Source organism: Fulmarus glacialis, unplaced genomic scaffold (genome assembly GCF_000690835.1).
Source record: "Fulmarus glacialis isolate BGI_N327 unplaced genomic scaffold, ASM69083v1 scaffold5888, whole genome shotgun sequence".
Classification (NCBI taxonomy): Eukaryota; Metazoa; Chordata; class Aves; order Procellariiformes; family Procellariidae; genus Fulmarus; species Fulmarus glacialis.
This window is the reverse complement of record NW_009226210.1, coordinates 35639-58655: the sequence shown is the minus strand read 5'-3', so window position 1 is coordinate 58655 and position 23017 is coordinate 35639. Positions and strand designations below refer to the sequence as shown.

The following is a 23017-nucleotide window of genomic DNA, read 5'->3' as shown; positions in this document are numbered from 1 at the left end:
TAAAAGAGCTTAAATGGACATCACACAACCCATCACTTCATTCAGTGCACAGCCCTGATTCATTCCCAGAGCAGTAGCACTCTGTAATTTGCTCTGTCTTAAAATAACCAGAACTGCCCAAAACTCCCATCATACAGGACCACGTCAGTACCAACCCAGTTTGCCAGATCTTCGCTGCTGTCAATGGGGCGCGGGGTAGCAGTGGCAAGCGGTGCTCTTCTAGATGGGTCATTGGAAACATTAAGCCAGTTTTGAAGCCCACTCATCATCCTAACAGCAGAGAAATGTAGAAATGAAGGCGTTGTGGGCTGAACCCCAAGCTTGCCCTGGGTTACATCCATCCTGCTGGCTCCTGCTCCCTTCCCCTGGGAGCATCCCTGCTCCTGCCTTTTGCCTTTTATTCCTCATCTCTCCTAGTTCCTCACCAGTCCCTGTTAAAGTCAGGGTGTTTTTCTCTTCTCCCAGGGGATGGCCAGCTGAGCCTTGAGCTCTGAATGGGAATTCAAGGAGAGCCTGCTCCCAGCCCTTGGCCCAGTGCCGGGTGTCCGGGGGCACTGGGGATGCAGTTGCAGGCGACGTCCCCCCCATCTCATCTGCTCTGCTTTCCTATGCAGCGCATACCCATGCAGAGTTTTCAGAGGCTACTGGGTAGGCTAAACGTGATCACATTCCTCATGGATTTGGCAAAAATGCATAAACTTGACACGTGAATGTCCCCTCATCAAATTTCAAGTCAAAGTGCCATAAACTGAAAGTCCAACTGATTCTTACTGCAATGACATTAAAATTTGTTTTTATTTTTGCAGGGAAACAAAAGTGTTTCCCTATTATCATCTTCTATTAAATACCTTCCTATTTTTACCCGAACTTACCATTGCAATTAAACCTCATGCAGTTATCATTTCAGTCTAGTTAAAAAACAAGCAAACAAACAAACAACAGTCTAGTTAGCGAAGATATGACAAAGTTATAAAGTACTGAAATGGAATTATTGAAGGGCAAGCACCGGGCAAATTTATCTGGTGTTGCCTTTACTGGCTTGTAATAAAGAGATACAACAATATTGGGTATATTTGGGAGAATGACCAGCTAATACTTGTGAAAGAAGGAGGTTAGGTGAGATGAAGAGGAAGAGCAGGGGGAAGGGTTAAGTTCTTACTTTGTTAGCTCACCAGCTATCTAAATTCAAACTATGACATTTCTAAATACATCCAGCATAGGTTGTGTCCTGAACAAATATGTTCCAGATTCAGCCCCCTTTTTCAGATAACAAAGGCAATGAAGATAATGCATGTTCTTGAAATAGTTGCTGAAAGTTTGCTGAGGTCACAGTTTTCCCGGAGTTCGGTGACCCAGATTAGCCATAGGTCGTTTTTCTTGGGGAGACTTGTTAATTCGTTATCACCTCAAAATAGCTTTGATTAGGGTCAATGGGGAATATTCTTGGGTCAGGACATGTGAAGCCAAGGTAGGGTCACAGCTCTGGCAGCTAGCAAATATTGCTGGGAAAAACCTGATAGAAATGGAGAGAGATCATTCTTGTTGCCAGTTGATGGGAAAGCAACATCTAGGCAACGCCAGCTATTTGGGTATTTTTTCCTCCAGATGCCTTGCAACACTCCAGTCCTGTTACCTCTGTTGGTATGTGTTCTCTGCATCAAAAATTGCTATCTGTTTGGACATTCTCTTCTGTGTCTCACAGAAGGTCGTCCAAAGAGAGCCCCTGGCCCCAGCATGCTCCTCTCTCCCAGACCCTAATAGGAGAAAGTTTTCACCAAGTCCTCAAGCGTAATTCCCCGGACACAGCCCGCTGGCAAAGGTTTCAAAGGAGTATCATCAGATGGTCGTGCGAGAATGAGCTACCTTGCTCAACGCGCGGTTGATCGCAACTCGTGACACCGAGGACGCCCGCAACCAGTTTTTCATGTGACCATGTAGGAGCAATTATCGCAGCTGGAAATGCCATGCGCTACAGTGAAGTTACTCTGATTAATGGTGGGATCTGCGTCACGCTCTCCCCAACCGCAGTTAGAGGTCGTTTAGAAATAAAAAAGCGAAGAGGAGCTCAAACAGACCATTAAACTAAACAAATCTAAACTGAGCTGTGGGGATTGCCACCAGATGATGTTTAAAAGCTAAGTAAAACCAAACCAAGCCCAACAAAACGTGTTAACTGTCATCCTAGGGAAAAACTCACGGAACAAAAACAAGTTTTAAGGTATCTTTTTCCTCTAGCCGTAATATCTGAGATACAGCGTTTTTTTCCATCAGGAAGGGCGTGCTAGTATTTTGTTGTATACAGTTTTCAGACGTCATAAAACTCTTAGAGTCCTATCGCATGTACAGAATTAAATTAATTTGGGTTGGACTGGACCTCTGGATTTCAACTCACCCACGCCTTCTCTCAAAGCAGGGCTGACATTGGTGGTGGACCAGGCTGCCCACTGCCTTTGCTTCAAGGCGTCACATCGTTATTTGTAGTGACCTGCAAGAGGATATGTTTTGAGGAGAGTAGCAGCAGATAAACAAGAAATGTATCCTTGTAAAGCCCTTGGAAGAGTAAAAACACCTTGGCAGCACCCGGTTGTAGTACATGAGAAAAGACTCAAATCTCCATGTGTGTCTCAGGTACCCGAATGCTGGAGACAATGATGGCAAATCTGTTTTAGCCCTAGAGCTTAAAACCCAGCCATGTAGGTTAGGGGGGCCAGAAGATGAGAAACGGGTTAAATAAGGAGGGTCTGCAGAGATCGTGTTCCCTCCACGCATGGGGAGACAGCTGGGGGCTTATGAAGGGACAGTGCAACCAGACTTGCTTTCTTGTTTGAGCGTACACAGCTAGCCAGACTGGTCATTAGAAACCCACCTTGGCAGATATATATCTCTCAAAACCATGTGATGAATACCTGCCTGCTTGAGTTTATGCTGAGGAAGCTGTATTTTCTTTGTGTCAAACCAACCAATGCTGTAACCAGCATTCAAAGCTAAGCAAAATACTGTTTTGTAATAAAAATCAATGTCCCAATAATTGGGAACTCCTGTGTAAAAGTAGCTACAAAATTACTGCAGTTTGAACACAAGGTACCAGACTTACTGGACCAGAATATAGAAGAAATTAATTGGTCTTCCTTCTTTATTGAAGAGAATCAGCAGCCCAATCCATCCAAAACATATCTAATAATTTTATGTAAATTTAAATGTATATATTGGTGTGAACAAGCAGCGGATTTGTAAAGTCTTTACTCATAAGCTTGAAATCAATAGGCTTGGCTGTCATGCATGCAGGGGGAAGTTTTTGCAGTATAGCTCCCACACTTACAAAGAAATTTTTTTCCCAATGCACCAAGGTAATGCAATCAGGTCTAACAGCTCCATGATTATAATGCACCAGGCTAGAAAATGTGAATGTGGAACCAAAGGAATATTTACACAAAATGCATTGTATATTAAATTCCTCCTGCCTGTTTTTTTTTTCTTTTTTTGGTAACATATTTATCATTGTGGCAGATGTTTAAGTAAGAGCTTTCTCTGTCACACCTGCAGTGGAGACTGTGGCTTAGGACACGTTTTAATCTGCACAGTTTTTGTGATTGTGCCATAAGACACCCCAGTGACTGAAGGGAACAATTCCCTTGTTATGAAAAACAAACAAAAAGTAAATAATATCATGGTATTCTGATGCATTTGGAAAGGTTTCTTGGTAAATAGGTCTCTGTTTTGAGAGAAATGGTATGTAATGTTCAAATATGAATTGAAAACAGATGTTGTCCTTGGACAAGTTGACCACTAATGCAGCTCAGTACAGCTTCACTGATTTACCAGCAAATAACTCAACCCTTTGTGGGCGACTTTTTCTGCTGTTCTGTGTTTCTGTTGAGCAGTAACCTACTACCCAGAAGGCCATGGTAGAAATGAGTCAGTTTGCTCTCAAAAAAGATGTAACCCAACATGAATTGGGGTGGCAAAACTAAGTCCTGACTCAATCACAAGGTGGTTGGCTTCTTCTACCCAACCTGTTTCCCACTAGCATTGATTTCAGGGGGATAGCACAAATCTATTAGACAAGGCAGTATGAGTAATGCTGTTATAAGAAATGCCAAAGGGTTTATTCCTGCCTTGACACTTCCTGTGCTAAAAGGTGTTAATGAATGGTCTTTTTCGTGTGGAGAAAGTAGCTTTCAAAACCTGAAGCTGGGGTCTGCTGACCACCTGCCTTGCTGTAGAAGCCAGCTGGAGTTATGGTTGCTCAGACCCTCACCAGGTCATGCCTTAGACACACTGCAATGTTTTTGATATTTTGATTTCACAGAAATGGAAAAAAACCCCACTGTTAGAATGCTGACCAAGGTCAGGTAAACTTTTTTGTTGGGTTATGTGAAGCTTCTAATTCAGCATTTAAGCTTGGGTCAAGGTCACCAGAAAAGTAGGCTACCAGCATTACGAGAGAGTTCAGAGAAGCACAGGCATGAAATAACAGTCAGTGAGGGAAATCAGAAAATTTGAAATAGAAATAGAACTTCACTAATTCATTAAAAAACCTGTTTGTGGTCAATTTTATTTTTTTCTTTCAGTTTTGTTTTTTTTTCTGTTTGATTTATGAATAGTTAAGAATAGCATTTCATCTGAATTGCAGTCAGCATGATTATTCAAGGAAGTGCTACTTGACATTAGTAATTGTATCAGAATCTGGTCTAAACATTTCTGAACTGGGCCCAATCAAAAGCATGGGATTTAATAGTGCTGTGATTTTGGGCTGACTCATCTGAGAAGCTATTTTGGATTTTTCAAGGTATTACTGTCAGTAACTAGGACTTTTTTTTTAGATCGGAATTGCATGAAAGCCATCAAAGAGCATTAAAAAAAAAAAGATTAGTGGTCCTAGCTGGCTTTCTGTCTTTAAAAATACCTCTCTGTACCTGTAGATTATCAGATGGAAGCTGACTGAATCAGCAATAGCCTGTTTTTACCATTTTGTAAGTATTTTCAGCCACAAAAGAAGTGATTTTGGAATTCACGGTGCCCTGCTCATTAGTATTTAATTTGAAGGTGATCCCCTAATTTTAGCTGTGCCTGGGCTCAGGTAATCATGTAGGCTCCCTGTGCAGTGGAAAGACAGAGGCAGACTCCTCCAGGGAATGATTCATCCAACTATCTTACGGTGGGGAAAAACACTTCCTGGAAGATCCTAACCTTTTCCAACGGTACTTGCAGAATATTTCTACTCTGTAAGAGCATGACAGAGCATGTCATACCTGTTACTAGCTGGGCCTGGGCATTTATCTAAAAGACTAAAAAGCGAAGTATCCATCTAGGAAGTAACTGAGGAGAAAAGAGGGGAAAGTTTCTGGACAAATGTTTTAAGTCTGAAAAATGCTGATTTTTTCCAGATGAAATTGTTTATGGGAACAAGGTAGGCTCATGGAAAGTTTATAATTTTATTCTGTTAGAAGCAATAGTTACCTCCAGTTGAAGGGGGATTTCTGCTTCACATGAGAAATCCACACTTACATAGTGAACAACCTGCTCATTAGGCTGTTCTCGTGACGAATGAGGAATCTAAGCCCAAGTCTTTGATCTTCTTGATCCAAATCTGAGCCGACAATGAGGTGGCCTGTGCACCTGCATAACAGCACAGAGTGTGGACCAGACACCTGAAAGCTGGTAATGACCATACAAGTTGTGGGGTGAGAAGTAGTGTAAGAGTTCTCTGGCAGCACTGCTAAGAGATGCAACTAATAGCCCCCTCTGTCGTGCCATGCGGGTGGGATTGTACCGCAGGGGCATCTCTAAGCAGAGCTGCCATATAAGTGTCTTAGCTCAGGGATCCCGGTACCATGCAGTATGGCATACCTGAAGTCTGTTCCGTGTACCTACTTCCTAAAATATACCCAAATCACACACGTTACCGTCTCTGAGCACTGTATTGGTTTTAGCAAAAAGTAGTGACTAACATGATATCCTTTTATCCCTTGACATGATTCTTCGGTGTTCAGCATTGAAGTGCTTAGAGGGATAAAACTTGGAGTGGTACCTGACCTACAAAGAGGCAGAGAGCTGGTTCTTACACTTCTATCTTCTCCTAGCATTATGTTCTTCTCAAATAGTTTGATTAAATCAGTGTATTTCAACTGAGCCCAGAATATCTCTGAATTCCAGAATACAGTGGTAAACTGGGAACTGGTGTGGGTCTGTGTGACGGAGGCATTTAGAGGACAGGTAGTTACTTGCATGGCTGTCTCATTACCTTTGGAGAAATGGTTTACTGTCCTGTTAGTCCCATACCAAAACCTCATACATCCAAGAGCCTACACCTACCAAACATCTCAGAAATGTGAGGGAAAGGGGAGATCTGGGAGTGGGTCATGTATGAAACATCCTACAGTTCTGCTGCTCCATAGCAGGGATCTGGGCTAACAAAAACTTACAGAAAATGCCACGAGGACCACAGCAGACTTAGCAGCTTTCTTTCTCCTGGCAGAGCCTGCTGCCGGCAGAGCCCCACTTCCAGCTGCCTGGGAATCCCGGCGTCCTGGGAGTTGCACTTGATCTCCTCGCGTATCACATGCAGCTCAAGCGCCTCTGTTATGCCACCTTGAATTAGCAGCATCTGCTGTCTGCGTAACCTTGGCACTCACCCTCTTTCCTTCCCCAGCTTCCTTGCCTAAATATTATTTCTACTTGCAATAACATTGCATTACATCACCATAGTGAGATGTCCTCTCTTGTCACTTCTGAGCAGATGTTTTATGCTTCAAGACATGTTAGCGACCTTGACCACCTTTCAGCTATGGAAGCAGCTGGCCTGTGATTTTTTTTCTCATGATGGGACTCATAAAGCTCCATAGCTAAGTCTCTTTCTATACAACACATGGATTATATGTAGGGTAAAAACACTGCTTTTTGAAAATAATGTCGTTTCTGAGGGTCATTGTCATCAGCAAATGTTGTGAAATTTGAGTCAAATTATCTGACATAAGGCTGAATGGCCAGCCTGGAAAAGGACAAGTCCTGGCTACCGGGGTGTCCTCTCACAGAATTTTAAGTTCAATGCACATGGTGTTTTTTAAAATGGGAGAGATGGATCTGTCCATTACCAATGACAATATCCTTTTGCTATAACAAATGAATGTTGCTAAGGAAACTGAAAATGGCCATGGTTTTGCCTACCAGAAATCCTTGTGTGGTCCCCATTACGACCACAGCATTTAACTATCACACAGTATTTGTCCCTAAGGTCAGAAAGTGCCATGAAACATCAGTGGGGAACCTGCTGTGGACTGGATATCTAAATTTCTGCTGACATCAAAGGGGATTTAACCGCCTAAATATATTTCCAAAGTTGTTCTAATGCCTTGTTTAAGCTCCTGAGAGTTCAAGAGATCAAAATCTGCTCTGGGTTTTGCTGTCTGGGTCTCTTCAGCACATTGGTCCCATCTGCACTGTAACACCTCCTCCCCTCATCTCCCTTTCATCAGATTGCCACTTTTAATGAGTAATTCTAGCGGTATTGTAATACCAAGAAAATATCCTTCCTCCATTCAAAAGGATGTGGAAACTATTGGTAATACCCTGCTAGAGTCATTAGTCCTGATCAGGGTGCTGCCTGAGCTCAGTTAACACAATGTGATCGACCTAGGGCACTGGTGACTCACTGCCAATACATTCCGTACCATAAAAACCATTGGGAGAAATCACTGGGGCATGTTTTAAGTGTTTTTGAATGTTTTTTTAATAGAGGAATGAGAGGGGGAAACGGAAGGCAGAGCAGAAGAGGTTGGTGAGAAAAACAAGGGAGGAAAGGCTCCATGCAGCAGCTTATTGCTGGAAAAAATCTAGTTTACCAGCTCCTTATTGCAGCTTTACGAATTAAATGGGCTTTTTTAACAATTGCTTTGTTTTCGTTTTGCTCCTTTTCAGTTTGTGTGCGATTCTTCCCATGCTGTTCAGTGGACGTCACAAAATTTCCAGGCAAAATTTGGTGGAGGCTGCGGAAAACCTGCTACAGAATCGTCGAACACAACTGGTTTGAAACTTTCATCATATTCATGATCCTGCTGAGCAGTGGAGCCCTGGTAAATGTAACAGGATTTCCTAGCTGGTTGAAAGTGGACATGGGTCTCAGAGAAGGTGTTCTCCACTTAGCTGTCCCTAAGATCTCATGAGCTCTTACTGCTCATTTCTCAAAGCAAAGCATGTTTGGAGCTTTTCTGATTTCACCTACCTTTATCATATGGGGGGGGAACTTTCTCCTGTTACAACATAAAATTATGATGTGCACATGTTTTGAAAAGCAAATCCCGGAGTTTCTGCTTCAGCATCCCATAACTGCTCCATGGCAGTTCCCATCTGGAGGCTTGTATTTTGCTCCAGGGATGGCTTTTTTTTAATTTTTCTTTTTTTTTAGCACATTTTGAAACCAGCAAAGCAAAATCATAAGAGACGCAGGGGACACTGAATCAGTGCTACACATGGAGCTAGTGGGTGCCTGTCATGTTTTGAATACACCTTCGCTTAAACCACTGTACCTTCCCTGCACAGATAGCTCCTGCTTGCATCCGAAGGAATGTGTATATATGGAGGTTGGTTGGTCATTGCCCAGGACTCTGATAAGGGATCCTCTCCTCCTGAGATCCCACTGCGTACTGGGATTACCCTCTCTGTATTATCAGCCCTGGGCTCTTCACAGTGATGGCAGCATATATTTATGTTGCTCATTTACATGTCAGGAATGTAAATCCTGGTTGGGATTGAAGTCTCAGGTTTTTATCTGGGCGTAGACAAAGGGGTATATCAAGAGTTCTCCAGGCTTTAGTCTGATGGTCACTGATCTTCTCCTCCGTGATGGAGTAAGAAATACACCTACTAAATTTGCAGGCAGTGCCATGTTTGGACAGGTTATCCGTGTATTTCTGGTGGTCAGGATTAACTTCAGCCAAACGGATGAATCTGCCTTAAATAGTAAGAGGAACATCATCTTAGAAAGGTGCCTGCTTCACCTCATCAGGAATTATCAGGGGCAGAAAGGCATGATGCAAGATGACCGGTAAGGTAGCAGATTTACTAAAAAGAGCTGGAGAGAGAACAGGCAACAAACAGGATAGAGTAAACTACATCACAGCACCGCACAAAAGCCGAACACCCCACTGGGCTGTATAAATAAGCATGTTCTTCCACTCCAGTTGGCATCAAGGAGGCCTCAGCTGGAGAACTGGCTTCAGCTCTTGGCATTGCACTTTGGGAAAGACATGGGCTAATTGAAGAAACTCCAGAGGAGAGCAACACAAATTATCAGTGGCCTAAAAAAAGAGGAAAACACAGAAGTACTGGATTTATGTAGTTTTAAGAAAGTCTCCGCAGGGAGACAAGAAGGTGGAAATACATAAACGTTGATGCAAAAAGGAAAGGAATGGACTGTTCTCCAGAGATGGGCTGAAATTTCACCCAGGGGATTTTATTTTATTACGAAAAGTAAGAGGCTGAAAAACTTGGGTAAATAGTCATTTTGCTGAAAATTGTCATAGCTTTGCTGAAATCAGTGGAGTCTGACAGTTTTTGCACCAGCTTGAGAATCAGCATGTTAATTTTTTAACACATTTTAAAGGGGGCATGTTGCTTGCTATAATACACTTTAGATGAATACACTTCCTTACATATGTAATTAAAAGGGCCTTAGATACTGAGCACTGCAATATAAATCTCATTTAATTTTCATTGCATGCATTCATTTACTTTTTGCGATTTTCAATTTAGCCGCTGCAATTCTGTATAAGGGCAAATTATACTGCATTTTCTCACATATCAGCACTGCGCTTCAGTATTTGGACTGGAGATGTTGGAGGCGACTCACGACTTTTTTCTTCTGTTATTCTGGGGTGAGCTCTTCCAAAAACTGAGCTCATCTGGCTACATCCCTGGGACATGCTAAGTTCTTAAGGGATTTTAAAAGCCAGCATATATTTGAGTGTGGTACTTAAACCATCAGAATATATCTATAGCTTACTGCAAAAGATCCAAACCCCTTTCTTATGCATTTAAGCCATAAGCACTCGAACAGGGAACCTGTGTTTTAATAGTAGTTTTGGATAACACTGCAGGTAGCCTGTTTAACTCTTTTTATAACACACAAAGCAAAGCAAAAGAAATAACCCTTGATGATGTTTTATATTGCAAAGATTTCATCCATTGTCACTGTGAAAAAATGAAAAGCACTAGAGTTTTGTCATTTGGGTAATATCCATAGCTTGTGCAGAAGTACAGTGCACCTGAGGCATTCAGGTAGCATATTTTTCATCCCTTATTAAGCTGCTTCGTGACTCACAGTGTGCTCTTAGTAGACAAAACACAATGTACTTTTTGACAAGTTAGTAGAAAATAGGGAGAGCAAAGGAAGGAGAGGAGGAAATCACTTTAAATAGTTTGTTGTTATTTTTGCAGTAATTGCAAAGCACAGCAAGTCATCTGACAAAGTGAGTGAGCCCTTACAAGAAGTGATAAACTCCAATCTCGCTGTGTATTGTTTTCTGTGGCTTTCTCCAACAGCTCTTTCACACCCTTGAAATATCATTTTTGAAGGCAAGATAGGAGACCGAGTTGCAGTGAAAACGTCACCCCAAAGTGTTGGGACAAATGGACAAGCTTTGGCACAGACTGCCAAAGCTTTCTTGTCAGTTTAATTACTGTTCCCTGGCAGGCAAACGAGCAGTGTGACTGCTTGAGTGACAAGTAACACACTTCTTGTATCTCCAGGCACTGGGTGTTTGCTAACTTTTTGAAGTTCCTCAGAAAGTAGCTACAGATCTTGAAATATGTAAATGCAGATAATTAAGATGATTAACACAGACCCTCTCAAATAATGTTGTTTCTTGCTGCCAAGTGCCCTGGGTCACACGATGGGACCAGAGTCATGTATCAAAGCTTGGGTTATCCAGGTTACAGGGACATGGGAGCAGCTTGTGTAATGACAGTCGGTAGAGTGGCTGGGGAAGCAGACCGTAACCGCTGCTCAGCTTAGAAGCCCCAAAATGGGCCGTATATTTGCAACCCTGACTCTAGGATCCTGCATTTTATTTGACGTACATTATACAGTGAAAGCTAAATTATGAGACAACTTTATTTGTTTTATTTTAGTAGGCATATTGGTTTATGTTTTAAATATTTTAAAGGGGTTATTAAGTTGCTTGTATTTGATACAGATACTGAAAGTCCTTTGATGATGCCCTGTGTAAGATTAGTTAGAGAGACAGATGAGATGAGTAGATAGATACCTTGACCTTTAAAACATAATTGTTCTGTTAAGTGAATAATAATGAGCATTTCTTGAGGCAGATAGCTGTAGCTACCTGAAATGTGATGGCTGAACTGAAGCCAGGGAACTCTGGTACTCTATAACACAGGCAGGTTAATAACCCAATTTGTCATCATTAGCAATAAGACGTATTTGACTAAATGTAAGGGTCGGATTCTGCCTCTTAAAGACAGGCATCCTGTGCCCTGGGACATCTGAGGTGCCCCGACAGCAGTGGCACAGCCAACGGGAGCTGAGGCAGGATGCCCTCGGGCAGCTTGGGGTGGCACCCTGCTCACAGGTTCACCTTCCCAAATTTAGGGTGCTTAAGCTCTTCTTACACTCAAAGATGTCTAGTCAGTACAGCCAGCAGAGGCTGGAGAGACATAGCTAAGCATGTGTCCATTATAAGGGAAAGCTGAACAGATCTCTGTTAGGTTAGGGTCAGTCCTATTTGTGCCTGTGCACTCTTTCTGGTGGTAACATTAAAATATATCAGAAACCACAGGCAGTACATGATATCCCATCAAATAATACTACAGACTTGCAGTGCAGCACCAATGCTTTCAAACACAGCTTAGGAGAAGTTTTTTATCAATCTTTTGTACTTCCAGGCTTTTGAAGATATTTATCTTGAAGATAGAAAAAACATAAAAACCATGCTGGAATATGCTGACAAAATATTCACTTACATCTTTGTCTTGGAAATGCTCCTGAAATGGGTGGCTTATGGCTTCAAGAAGTATTTCACCAATGCCTGGTGCTGGCTGGACTTCCTTATTGTAGACGTAAGTATCATTTTGGAACTACGATGCTTCTCGTGTTGGATTTTATAATGCGTAAGAAAGGGCTGTTAAGTCTGGCAGTTTTGCATTTGCAAAATGACAGCTGTCACTCTGATTCGAGTAACAACCATAGGCAAAGCTTGAAGGAGGTCTTGATATGTAACCGTGCATCCCCAGGAATCAGCTTGCCAGAGCAGAGAAGACCTCTTTGTGTCATTACGCAGAGGTGTCACCCTGCTAATTTGAGTCACATTCCCTTCTCATCCCTAGGAACTCGCTCTTTCTTTTAGCATTTAACATCTCGTTCCACACTCCCGGCTAGCACAAGGTCCGGTTACCTCCGACTGCTCCCCACATGACCTCGACACACAAGTCTTTCAGCAGATTAGAGAAGCTGTCCTTGGCGTAGTTTCCCAGCAAGGCTGCCAGCGGCGTGTGACAGTATGTTAAGTACCGTCTCCCAAGTATTTACCAGTGAAGGAGTCCAGAAGAAGGTGTGAATAGTTCTCTCCTCAAAGTGATTTCACTATTACAATGCCTTACCAAATACTCTAAATCCTTGAAATAACACAATGCTCAGTTCTCCTATGAGGATAGTCCTTAAAAGCCAGTAGTAGTTGAACAAAAGGGAGCTTATGCCCCAGGAGTATTGCTAGTACCAGTCACGTCCCCTCCAAAGTTTCACATTGCCTGGATGTGGGATCTGCCAAATACAGCAAAAGCCAGCAACACCGCATCCTCCAGATGAGGTTTAACATTCATCGTAGCGTATCAATAAGGAGGCAATTATCTCCCTGAGGCCATTTCTTATTAGCTTGAGGTATTAATGTGGAAGGCTGGCACAGCTCTGACATGACTGTGTAACTTATTAAACTTTTGATAAATTATTTTTCCCCATTTTACATCTGAACCTTGACTCAGGGGAGAACTGCACTTTCTTTGGCCCCAGTCCAGGAAAGCACTTCAATGGGACGATTTACTTGTTTGAAGTTATGGACATGTCTAAGTGCACTGCTGGATCAGAGCCTTTGGAAGCTTCTCCAGAGCTTTAATAAATTGATTTATGAAAAGGAAGTTCTTTACGTAAATTGTAGGTCATAAATTCCTCTTTGCATACATGCTTGGAAACCTCTTAAAGGGAAGGCACTCATTTTTCACAGACTAGCTTCAGTAGAAGAGGAAGGCCTGGTTTAATTATCTAACCACAAAATTGGAAACCACCAGTTCCTAAGTTATAGCCCAACCCCGAAAACTGTGCTCACTGTGGTTTAGGTCGAGTGACATAGCTTTTCTTTCCTGGTTTCTCCATCTGCAAAATGGGACTAATAGGACTCACCTAAAGTGTTATATGGGCTTCCAGGAATTTGTTATTGGAGTTATCGTTTTAATGAGCTTCTGAAGAGTAGAAGGGCTGGATGAGGACTGAATATTGTCACAACTATAAGTAGGGGTCTTCCTGATAGGAACAACTTCACGACGAATTCACTGAAACAGTTTGGAGCTCTGCTGCATCATTAACAATTTGAAATGAGTTCCATGCTTGTTAGAAATACATACTTTATAGCATGACATCTAATTAATACCAAAGAGAGTAAAACAAAAACTAACCAAATCCTGTCCTCCAGGCGAAAAGCCCTCTTGGAAGAGGAGCTACACAAGAATGCAAAGTCAGTATGTAACCCAAAAATTTAGGCACGTGTTTGCTTTTTAAGTGTGGGGTTTGTGAGTATAATGACACGTTGTAGAGGCAGCCACAGGTGGGCTGGGGAAAGGGGCTTCACCTCCCCTGCCACCCGTCCAGAGCTCGGATGGCATGAAACAGTGCTATGGGGGACAGGGGACCGCAGGGCCCTGAGGCTCCCCTTATCCCCAGCAAATCCACCCCAGAGCCTTTTTACTGACCTAGAGGTATTTATTTTCATACCCCACATTTAAATGTTGTTTTTGCAGGCTCCTGATCTAGCCAAAAAGGTGCCCTATCCTTGAGTTGGTTTAGTTACTAATTGACTCTAGGAAATCACTTGCCCTTTAGTGTTCTCAATGAATAAAGCTTTTCCCCACGCTCCATTCTTTTCTTCAAAGTCATTTCCCAAGGCGGATTATGAGAACCTGGTACAGTATTTTTAGCGGGTTTAACAGATGCTCTTCTCCTACCCTATTGCTCACACACCCCATCACTCTGAATTGGCAGAGTAACATGCTATCATTTTTCCAGCACACTTTTTACTTCAATTTACATTTTCTTTTTGGTCCTTTGAGAACCAAATCACTGCGACTGAGCTGCAGAAGGGAGTGAATGGGTGAATTAGCTGCTCCAAAAGAAGCAGATGAACCACTTGTCTGATTTTCTCAAATTTATTTGTTTAAAATTATTCACTTAAAAATTCCTGATCTGCAAATTATTCCTTAGCAGTTTGGTATCGGTATTCAAAATTCAAGCTGTGATGGTTGATTTTTCATTGGACATGTGAAACCATCTATCATCTGTGTTTTCTCATCGTACAAATGCAACTGAAAATCCTTTTTCTTTTGTGAATAATTCATAAAACCAGCTCAAAATTTGCAAGTATTCACTATTTCTAAATGGGAAGTGAACCCAGAGTGGGTATAAGCATATTGCTGCTGAATTTTTTTTTTTTTTTTTTTTTTTTTTTTTTAATACTTACCCTGCCATGTGAAAGACCTTTGACACTGATTTGGGCCTGTGGAATAGCAAAGGCTCCATCCCACAATTGTGGATTACTAAAGAAAATTCTGTCTTACAAAGCCTGAACATCAAAACACACAGTAATCCACAAACTGAGACCTATTTTTGCTGGATGTAGAATCCCTAAAGGATGATCTCTGATAATGGGCTTCTCTGCATCTCAAAGAAGTGTGCTAGTGTTGCAAAACCGTAAGAGAGTGCTTTTAAATACATTGCAATACAATAAAGTCCTATCAGCAACGCTGCAACAGATTTCTTTGGGAGGAAGGGAGAAAGGAGCAATCAAACCACAAAATACAGGCTCATTTCAACTTAGAGCACCTGGGAAAGATGCCTTAGATGTCTGCTGAAATTCGGATATACTGAACAAAAAACATTAATATTTATCTATATATGTTACCTCCCTGCAAATAGCAAGTATACTGCTAAAAGGAACCCTCTTCTACACGCAAATATAGCTTTTCTATGCACATGAATTGGAGCGACGGCCACTCAGTCCACAGCTCTTTTCAAATGAGGGAAAAGCAGAGACCATAGTATATCTGAAGTGCAGACAGACATCAATATCACCATCAGGAATGGTGTTTATGCACAATCCTCTTTGCTAGGATGCACAGGCAAATATTTTCACAAAGAATAGATATTTTCCAAGCATGCATGCAATCAAAACCTCTTCATACAAAGCAGATTAAACAAGGAGCCTGAACTTGGCCAGAGACGCGTGGCATTCAAAACAAATGTTTATGAAAACTGCTCTCAACCAGGCATGTCCTGCGACAGGCAGACAGTTGGGTTTTAAAACAAGGGGCAGATAAACTCCACTGGTTGTGCATGCTGGTGTCATGTTTGATGTTCCTTTCAATTGTTTCCTCTGACCTATAAATATTATCTTGAGCTTATCTAGTTTGAGTTTCAGCCAATTCATTCTGAGCTATGTCCCAGTTTCTGCTGACAGGGGATGGATTGTTCCATTGCAGTGGTCAGTTCGCGAAAGGCATCAATCTGGAGCTTAGCATCATTCAAAGACGGGAGGTGTTGCAGTCAACAGCTTCTTCACTCACTGATCATGCATTGAAGGCAGAGGGGAGAGACCAGTACCCTATAGAAGCTGTCATGAGAAAGCTCTCAGGAGGGGGATGTAAAGGCCCTAACTCATTAGTAAGAATGCTCACAAAAAAAGTCACAGCCAAGTTTCATTGCCTGTGGCATACACAGAAAAATCCTCTTAAACAGGCACTAATGTCATCTCTCTACAAAAGTCCATTATCACAAATCCATCATCTCCATTGCAGCTTTTGGGTTCAATTTAATTGACCAAAAGTTAGTCCCAATCCAGGCTTAAAAAAACCTGATTGTCATTTACTGATTTCAGAGATGAGGGGAGGTGAGGGTTTCTCCACCAGTTCTTCTAAGATTATCCCATCTTTCAAGATTTGATACTTTGGAAAGCTAATTTTTTAAGCAATTGCTTTTTCAAAGATGCTGGCAGCCTCCAGACAGACATCAATATCGCCATCAGGAATGGTGTTTATGCAAAATCCTCTTTGCTAGGATGCACAGGCAAATATTTTCACAAAGAATAGATATTTTCCAAGCATTCATGCAATCAAAACCTCTTCATACAAAGCAGATTAAACAAGGATGACCCTTCAGTCATCTCCAGCAATGGGCCTTAACGCAACGTCCTGCAGCAGGGAGGGGAAGATCATCTCTAGTTCTCAATTTTTGCCCCGATGCCCCACCAGTTTCTCTCCAGCTGAGTCACCACGGAGAAAGATTGCTCCTTCCATCGCTTTTCCCACAGAGCCTGCTCTGCTGCCATGGAGGCAGGGGCTCACAACAGCTTTAAGCAGTATAACGGTCTGCAAAATACTTCAAGTAAGGCTCAGCAATGGATTTTGAGGCCAGATGTCTCAAATGAGTTATTCAGTAAGTCCGCTAGGCAGGATTTTGTAGATGATTTTATGAAAGTAAAATAATATGTAGGTTTTCCCCTTGCATTTTGTGAATGGTTGTAACACAACACATTTCTGGTGTTTGCCTGGAGCTGCTGAGTTTGCACCTAGAGATCTGTATTCCCCATTGAGCAGCTTTCCAAATTTCCTGCTCGCTGCCAAATTTCCTGTTTGCTTGTTTGAGAACTGCTCATGGATGTTCGGTCATTAAATGCACCATCATTTTCACTGAATGCTTAAAAAAATACAGATATTACATTTTCCAAGATAGCTTCCTGGAAAGCGCATGCTCTAAGATTTCTAGTTAGGATACTTCACTGCCAGACAAGTTAAAAAGCAGCTAATAATCGTTGAGTTTGAGATGAACAATTTAAACCAGTCTTTCTATCCCTAGTTAACAATTGAATTGAATTAAATTATGCCCTTGTGTTGGATTGTCTTTAAGTGACAATTAAAAACTCGCCGAGTGAAGTAAATATTGATGGCTTCTGATTACTTTAATTGTTTTTTCCACCTGTATTCCCTGTTGATTAGCAAGGTGATTTCTGTTTGCTTTACCAGTAATTACACAATCTGCTGTAATGAGTTGTTCCCAAACAGCACTGAAATCCAATTTGTGTTCTTGGGAAACTATCCTAAAAGTATGCGAATTTTGTCTAGTTTCTGTTCAGAAAAGCTCACAAGAACAGAATGACAAAAATACAGCCAAGGCAAAGTAAAAATAATATAGCTTGTCACTAGGAGAAGCATCTTATTAGTGCTCTCTGCAAGTTATCAAAACCCCACGGGTTACAACAGAGTACTATTACTTCAGAGTTCATTTTTGACTAGTTTTCTTCCAGTTCCTCAAAGCAAACGCGCATGTGGGTTTTCTGAAGATGTCTCAGTGCACATTCTTCTGGGCTTCTGCTGATGGCAGATAACTACTAGGAAATAGAATACCTCTCCAGAAGCCAGGGAGCCTGATTTTGAAGAAAAAAAAAAGAAAAAAAATGCTGATTTACTACGTATTGGCTAATTCCAGATAAGTGAAAAAAAAAATTCCACATGAAGATGAGATAAGTGGTTTTAATATGTGTTAGCAGGTCAGCGGACGCTGTAAATCTCCCTTCTGCCTCCCCACGCTTTATCTCAACATAACACATGCAAAAACATCCAAATGTCTTGTCTTATCTTGGTTTGCACCTCATGTTAGTTACCGCATAGATGCTAAAAGGAGAGCAACCGGGCTTTGCCAAGTGGAAGCACCAGCTTGGTTTCCGACAAGGCACAGCAGGACAGAGCACGCTGCAGCTGGAGGAACAGGGACAGTCAATGAAGGTGAGGAGAAAAGTCCAGCAGTAAGCGTAGCTCACTGCCTGCCTACACCTTGTGAAATGGTTGCAATATGAAGAATTACTGCAATTACTGAAGAATTTCAATCACTGAGGGAGAGTTTCAACTTTTGAAAGTGGTGTAAAAAACCCATCTCAACTCAGATTGTGCTGAACTAGGTTTACCAGCCATTTTTATTTCCTGAAGTTATTTAAAGATGGAGCACATTTCAATGTCCTTTTTTAGAAGAATATGCTTAAAAAGAAAATAATGAATAAAACCCTTGAGCTCTTGCATGCATCTTGCTTGGCCCTTTCCATTGCTGTGAGCGTAGCAGCCAAATTCCTTAAACAGAGATGTTCTCCCTCGCACAGAGGATCAGAGCTGGGACAGAGATGTAGCCTATATTTAAGAGTCCAGACAGAGTCCCACATGCTCTGCAAGGACAGAGGAGGATTGTCCTACAGTTCCTCTCCCTGATGATCGGCACCTTTACAACCCCAACCGTTGCAGACTGCAAAACATCTTCCCACCACCCTTATGGCTCCATCCAGGATGGCCAAGGGCTGCTCAAGAGACTGGTGCCAGGAGGAAGGGGAAGGAAGAAGTGAAGGGAGAGATGTAGCCTGCAGAGGGGTCAAGGATTCTTTATTAGGAGGGTGAGAGATCAAAGGCATTGGGGTGAAACCTGAAAGCTGTACCCCAGTGGTGTAGAGACTTTGTGCTGGCCTCCTACCCTGTATGACTGGCTTTGGGGTGCTTTGTGCTAACGTAAATGAAGATGAAGACTCGTACTTGCAGTATGTGCTCCTGCTTGTACCATTGTCCTTTCTGGCAGAAATCAGGGAACCTGTAATTCTTCAGAGCCCCTCTGAATCCTAGCATATTCAATACAATATCAGGATCAACTCAGGTTCCAGAATCCAACTAAACAGAGATGATTCTCAAACTAAGACTGTCATGTTTCCCACATCAACTTGGTATTTTTCATCTTGATTTGGAATATCTGATTAAATAAATGTTTTATAGAATTGAGCAAACCCAGAACAGCACCTTGTGGAAAGAGCCCAAACAGATTTTTCTCTTTTTTCTTTTTTTTTTTTTCACCATTGTGTCATATGTAAGTAAGGTTGATCCTAATCCTTCCCAGAAATAAGCATCCCTTCAGCTCAACGCCTAAACTCCCACCGGCTGCGATGGAAATGGAGCAGAGTCGATGGGGCTGAGCCCCCAGGGAAATGTTCTCTCAGTAATCACTATGCTCACCCCTGGCATTATAACACTATCTTCAAATAATAAATAATAATCAAGCATATTCCCGTCCACTCCTGACAACAGCATTCAGCATCAAGAAGGTACCCTGGGATGAATCGAGCAGTGTTTTTGGAGATCTTTTTAAGGGGAGAATATCTTTCCTCTTCAGCTGCCCTAAATAAAGGCTGTCTCTGCATGGCATCTGGATGAGAAGCAGAACATAGTTGATGATAAAGAAATTCTTTTACTCTAAATCCCGGTAGAAATACCAGACTTTTCAAGGCAGCTGCACGCCGCACAGCCACTGCTGCTGCAACAAGGAGAAATACTTTGAGTCTTGGCCGAGGTTTGGCTGCTCAAGGAGTGTTGTGTGGTCCCCAAAAGTCACAGCGATCCCTCATCCATCCCTACCCAGTGCTGGTAAACAGGACTCAGAGGTCCGGCAAAGTTGTCTGTTTGCAGTGAAAGGGTGAATTGAGACAGGCTGAAAATCCATTTGGAAAGGGTGGGGTGGGAAAACTGCAAATCAATAAGTCGGTTTGCCATCTCGCTGGATGTAAGCTCACAGCAGCAGGTCGTTCGACTCGCCCTCAGAAATTAGCTGAGGTTTAATTCTTGATTCGCAGCCATCTGCCTTGGGAATTGACTGGAGTTGTTAGAAAAGCCTGGGCAGGTGTAAAGGAGGTGACAGATTAAGAGAACAGCAAGACGTAAAGAGGTTCTTCTGGAAACCGCCAGGAAGCAATTAGGATGCAGGAATGATTTATTTAAAAGCATTTAAGCCAACAGGAGTGGCACATGCTGTTTGCAACAAGGCTGCCCTCTGAAAAGGAAACATTGCCTTGAAAAGCGTGGACGTGAGGACCAGGAAACAAGCTGAGAAGATGGAATATTAACAGAGTTTCACAGCCTTAGTTTGAGTAGTAGATGGGGAAACAAAAAAAATTAAAAAAGAAGAGGAAACGTCCTGGAGAAAACAACATGAGTGGATGATGTAAAAGCCTTTTTAACCTGAGTTATAAGAAGTAGCGTCGGGCTTTGCAGGAGATAATTTTTGTTTATAATTAATCTAGGCACTCGTATAGCCCATTGTGTTATAATACATGAGAGCACTCCACAAGCAGTAATGAACTCCACTGCCGGTGAGGGAAGCTGTTCATTAACTTATTTGCAGATGCGCTTTCATCTCCATGCCATGGACTAACTCCAGACCAGCCCTAAGGAGTTCCTAGTCTTTACCTGAATGGGAGGGTTGTGATTCAAGGAAACAGATATCAGAGGTGGGAATTTGGTTTAGGTCACCTTAGTCTCTCTCTAGTGTCCTAATTTTAAGACTTTCCTTTAACTTTATGCCCTTACATTCATAACATGCAATTTCTGGATTGGCAGGTGCAATCATACAGTTAGGCATCTACATGGCAGAAAATGCAATGTCAGAGTGAAAGGGTAAAGAGATATTTTAAAAAAATAAGGCGATAATAAATGTCTGCTCAGAAATGGTAGATGCTAAAGGGAATACCAGCCTCATTATAAGCCTTTTTCTCCCAACAGTATTTCAGAGTGGCAATAAGAAGTTCCATGTATTTCAATTTATATTTCAATTTATTTATTTGTATTTATTTGGAAATTCCCCTTTCCCTGTAGTTTTTCCAGTTTGCATTTGGGGTACAGACGTAATTTTGTTCCTTTTCAAATCAAGGGGAGCAACTTGGGACCACAGTCCTGGCTCTTAAAGGCACTGGGCTGCCGCTCGGGCTGTGAAGATTTCTTTGGGTAATCCTATCCTTGGCAGCAATGGACAGGTGAAACCAGACTGGATTGAAAAGAGGCACTCAAAGTAATCCAAGCTCTCTTTCTTCCACTTTTTTTTTTTAAAAAAGCACAGCTAGAGAGGGAGAGAGAGGTGTTCCTGGGGCACACAAAAAGCTATTGGAAAGCGCTGGGGGCCTGCATTAACTGAAACTGCTTATTTAAATAAGTGGCCAGAGCTTTCAACTCAGCTGCTGTGTTCCCTTTCGGATGTCCTTTTTTTCCCCTGCTCCCTCCCCTCTAATTTGAACAAGCAGGTTGATTTGACAAAATCCCTGGCTGCATAAAACATATGCTGTGGCCCAACCTGGGAAGGAGGTCTCCTCTTCTCTCCGAGACAGCAGCTTGCAGGGAATCGCTCACAGCTGTGACTGCAACAGGCAGACATTTAGTAGAGGTTCTCATTGCTCTCGTGGGTTTTAGGATTTATATGATCAGCCAAGGAGGATTTTTACCACTGCCCAGGCAGAACTCCTTGTTCTCTGGGCTCTGCTATTAATTCATCTCAGTGGTGATCTGGGGTTAATTCACAAAATGCAGCCTATGCCGAGTAGCATCTGCTTTTGAATGGTGCTGCTCAGGTCTGCTTCCAGCTCGGTCCAGTGGATGCTCGCTGGTTATCTGAAATGGTGTGCTTTTAAGCTGGTGGGAGGGAACGCGAAAAAGAGAGGAGCGGCCCGTATTCCACGTTAAAGCCACTATCTCGCTATGGGAAACGCTGTCAGACTCAGGTGAAACACTGCTCCCAAAGACTGTGCCCTTCGGATTACTGCTGCCAGCAAGATTGCATGGCTAGGGAGTCTGTGCATGCTAGTAATATGCTATTAAAATGTATGTATATAGGAAGGAACGCCACTACTGTTATAAATGCAATAGCTCCTTGGGAAAAAGAGTCTGTGATCTTTTGATTAAAGACCGTTTCCCCTGTGTGTGCTGAAAGGAAGCTGCACTATTGCGCTTCCTACTTTATAATTGTTTTTCTGCAGCCTTACAATTCTCTTCTGACAGTTTTACTGGGGTTTGTATTGGTTTACAACACTGATTTCTTAAGTCACTGTCAGATAGTGAACACATATATATCTATGGTATAACTTTATCTCTGTATGTTCATAGTGAACAATTTTAATTGTCCAAAAATGCTGCATATCTGTTAACTGATGAATTGCTGTGAGCACCAATGTGAGCACACTGGGTGCCACCTGGGTACAAATACATGAGTCATATTTCTCATCTCAAGAACGACAATATTCCACTAAAATAGTAAAACAAAAAAAGTGGCCGTTACTGAAAAATCGTCCTGATTCCTGGACATTTTTTTTTGGTCACATATAATCTAGTAGTGGATTGTCAAAATAATTAAGAAATTCAGATATTAATCTCATTAGGACACATTAGCAATAACTTTGAACAGTTATCAGTGAGGCTAGTCTCTTTTCAGAGATCATTGCCTGTGTTCTGGTGGTCTAAATTCATCAATTCTTCTTGATTTTGCCCTGGAAACACATATGAATGTCATACAATGGGGCACTCTAGACCCGAGCTGCTAATGCCACTAAGCCAAACAGGTGACAGGAGGTTGGCTTTCAAAACACCAGCCCCAGGCCTGGTAATCCCCATGGCTGGTATTTCTAGTGTTCAATGCAGTCACGAGATTTAAAAGCTCTCATTTTTTCCTTGAGCATAACGCTGAAAATGGCAAAAATTAAAGCTGTGGGGTCTCCCTTTACCCAGCGCTAGGAGGCTGCCATACAAACCACTGTAAAATCTATATAGATAAACTTGCATGTAGGAATATGTAGGACTATAGAAATACAGAAATACAAGTATATAGATATATAGATAGTATGTATTTCTAGATATCTCTATAGATACAGAGATACAGAGATACAGACATAAAACTATCTTTGGG

The 23017-nt window shown here is 42.0% G+C and overlaps 1 protein-coding gene across 1 annotated transcript in view; it reads left to right on the top strand.

Moving 5' to 3' along the window:
• LOC104072253 (sodium channel protein type 5 subunit alpha-like) overlaps nucleotides 1-23017 on the top strand; it is a 56402-nt gene that overhangs the window by 8780 nt on the left and 24605 nt on the right. The window contains exons 4-5 of the mRNA XM_009582727.1: nucleotides 7918-8072; nucleotides 11899-12072. Of these exons, the coding sequence (XP_009581022.1) occupies nucleotides 7918-8072; nucleotides 11899-12072 (329 nt within the window). The remainder of the gene's footprint in view (nucleotides 1-7917; nucleotides 8073-11898; nucleotides 12073-23017) is intronic.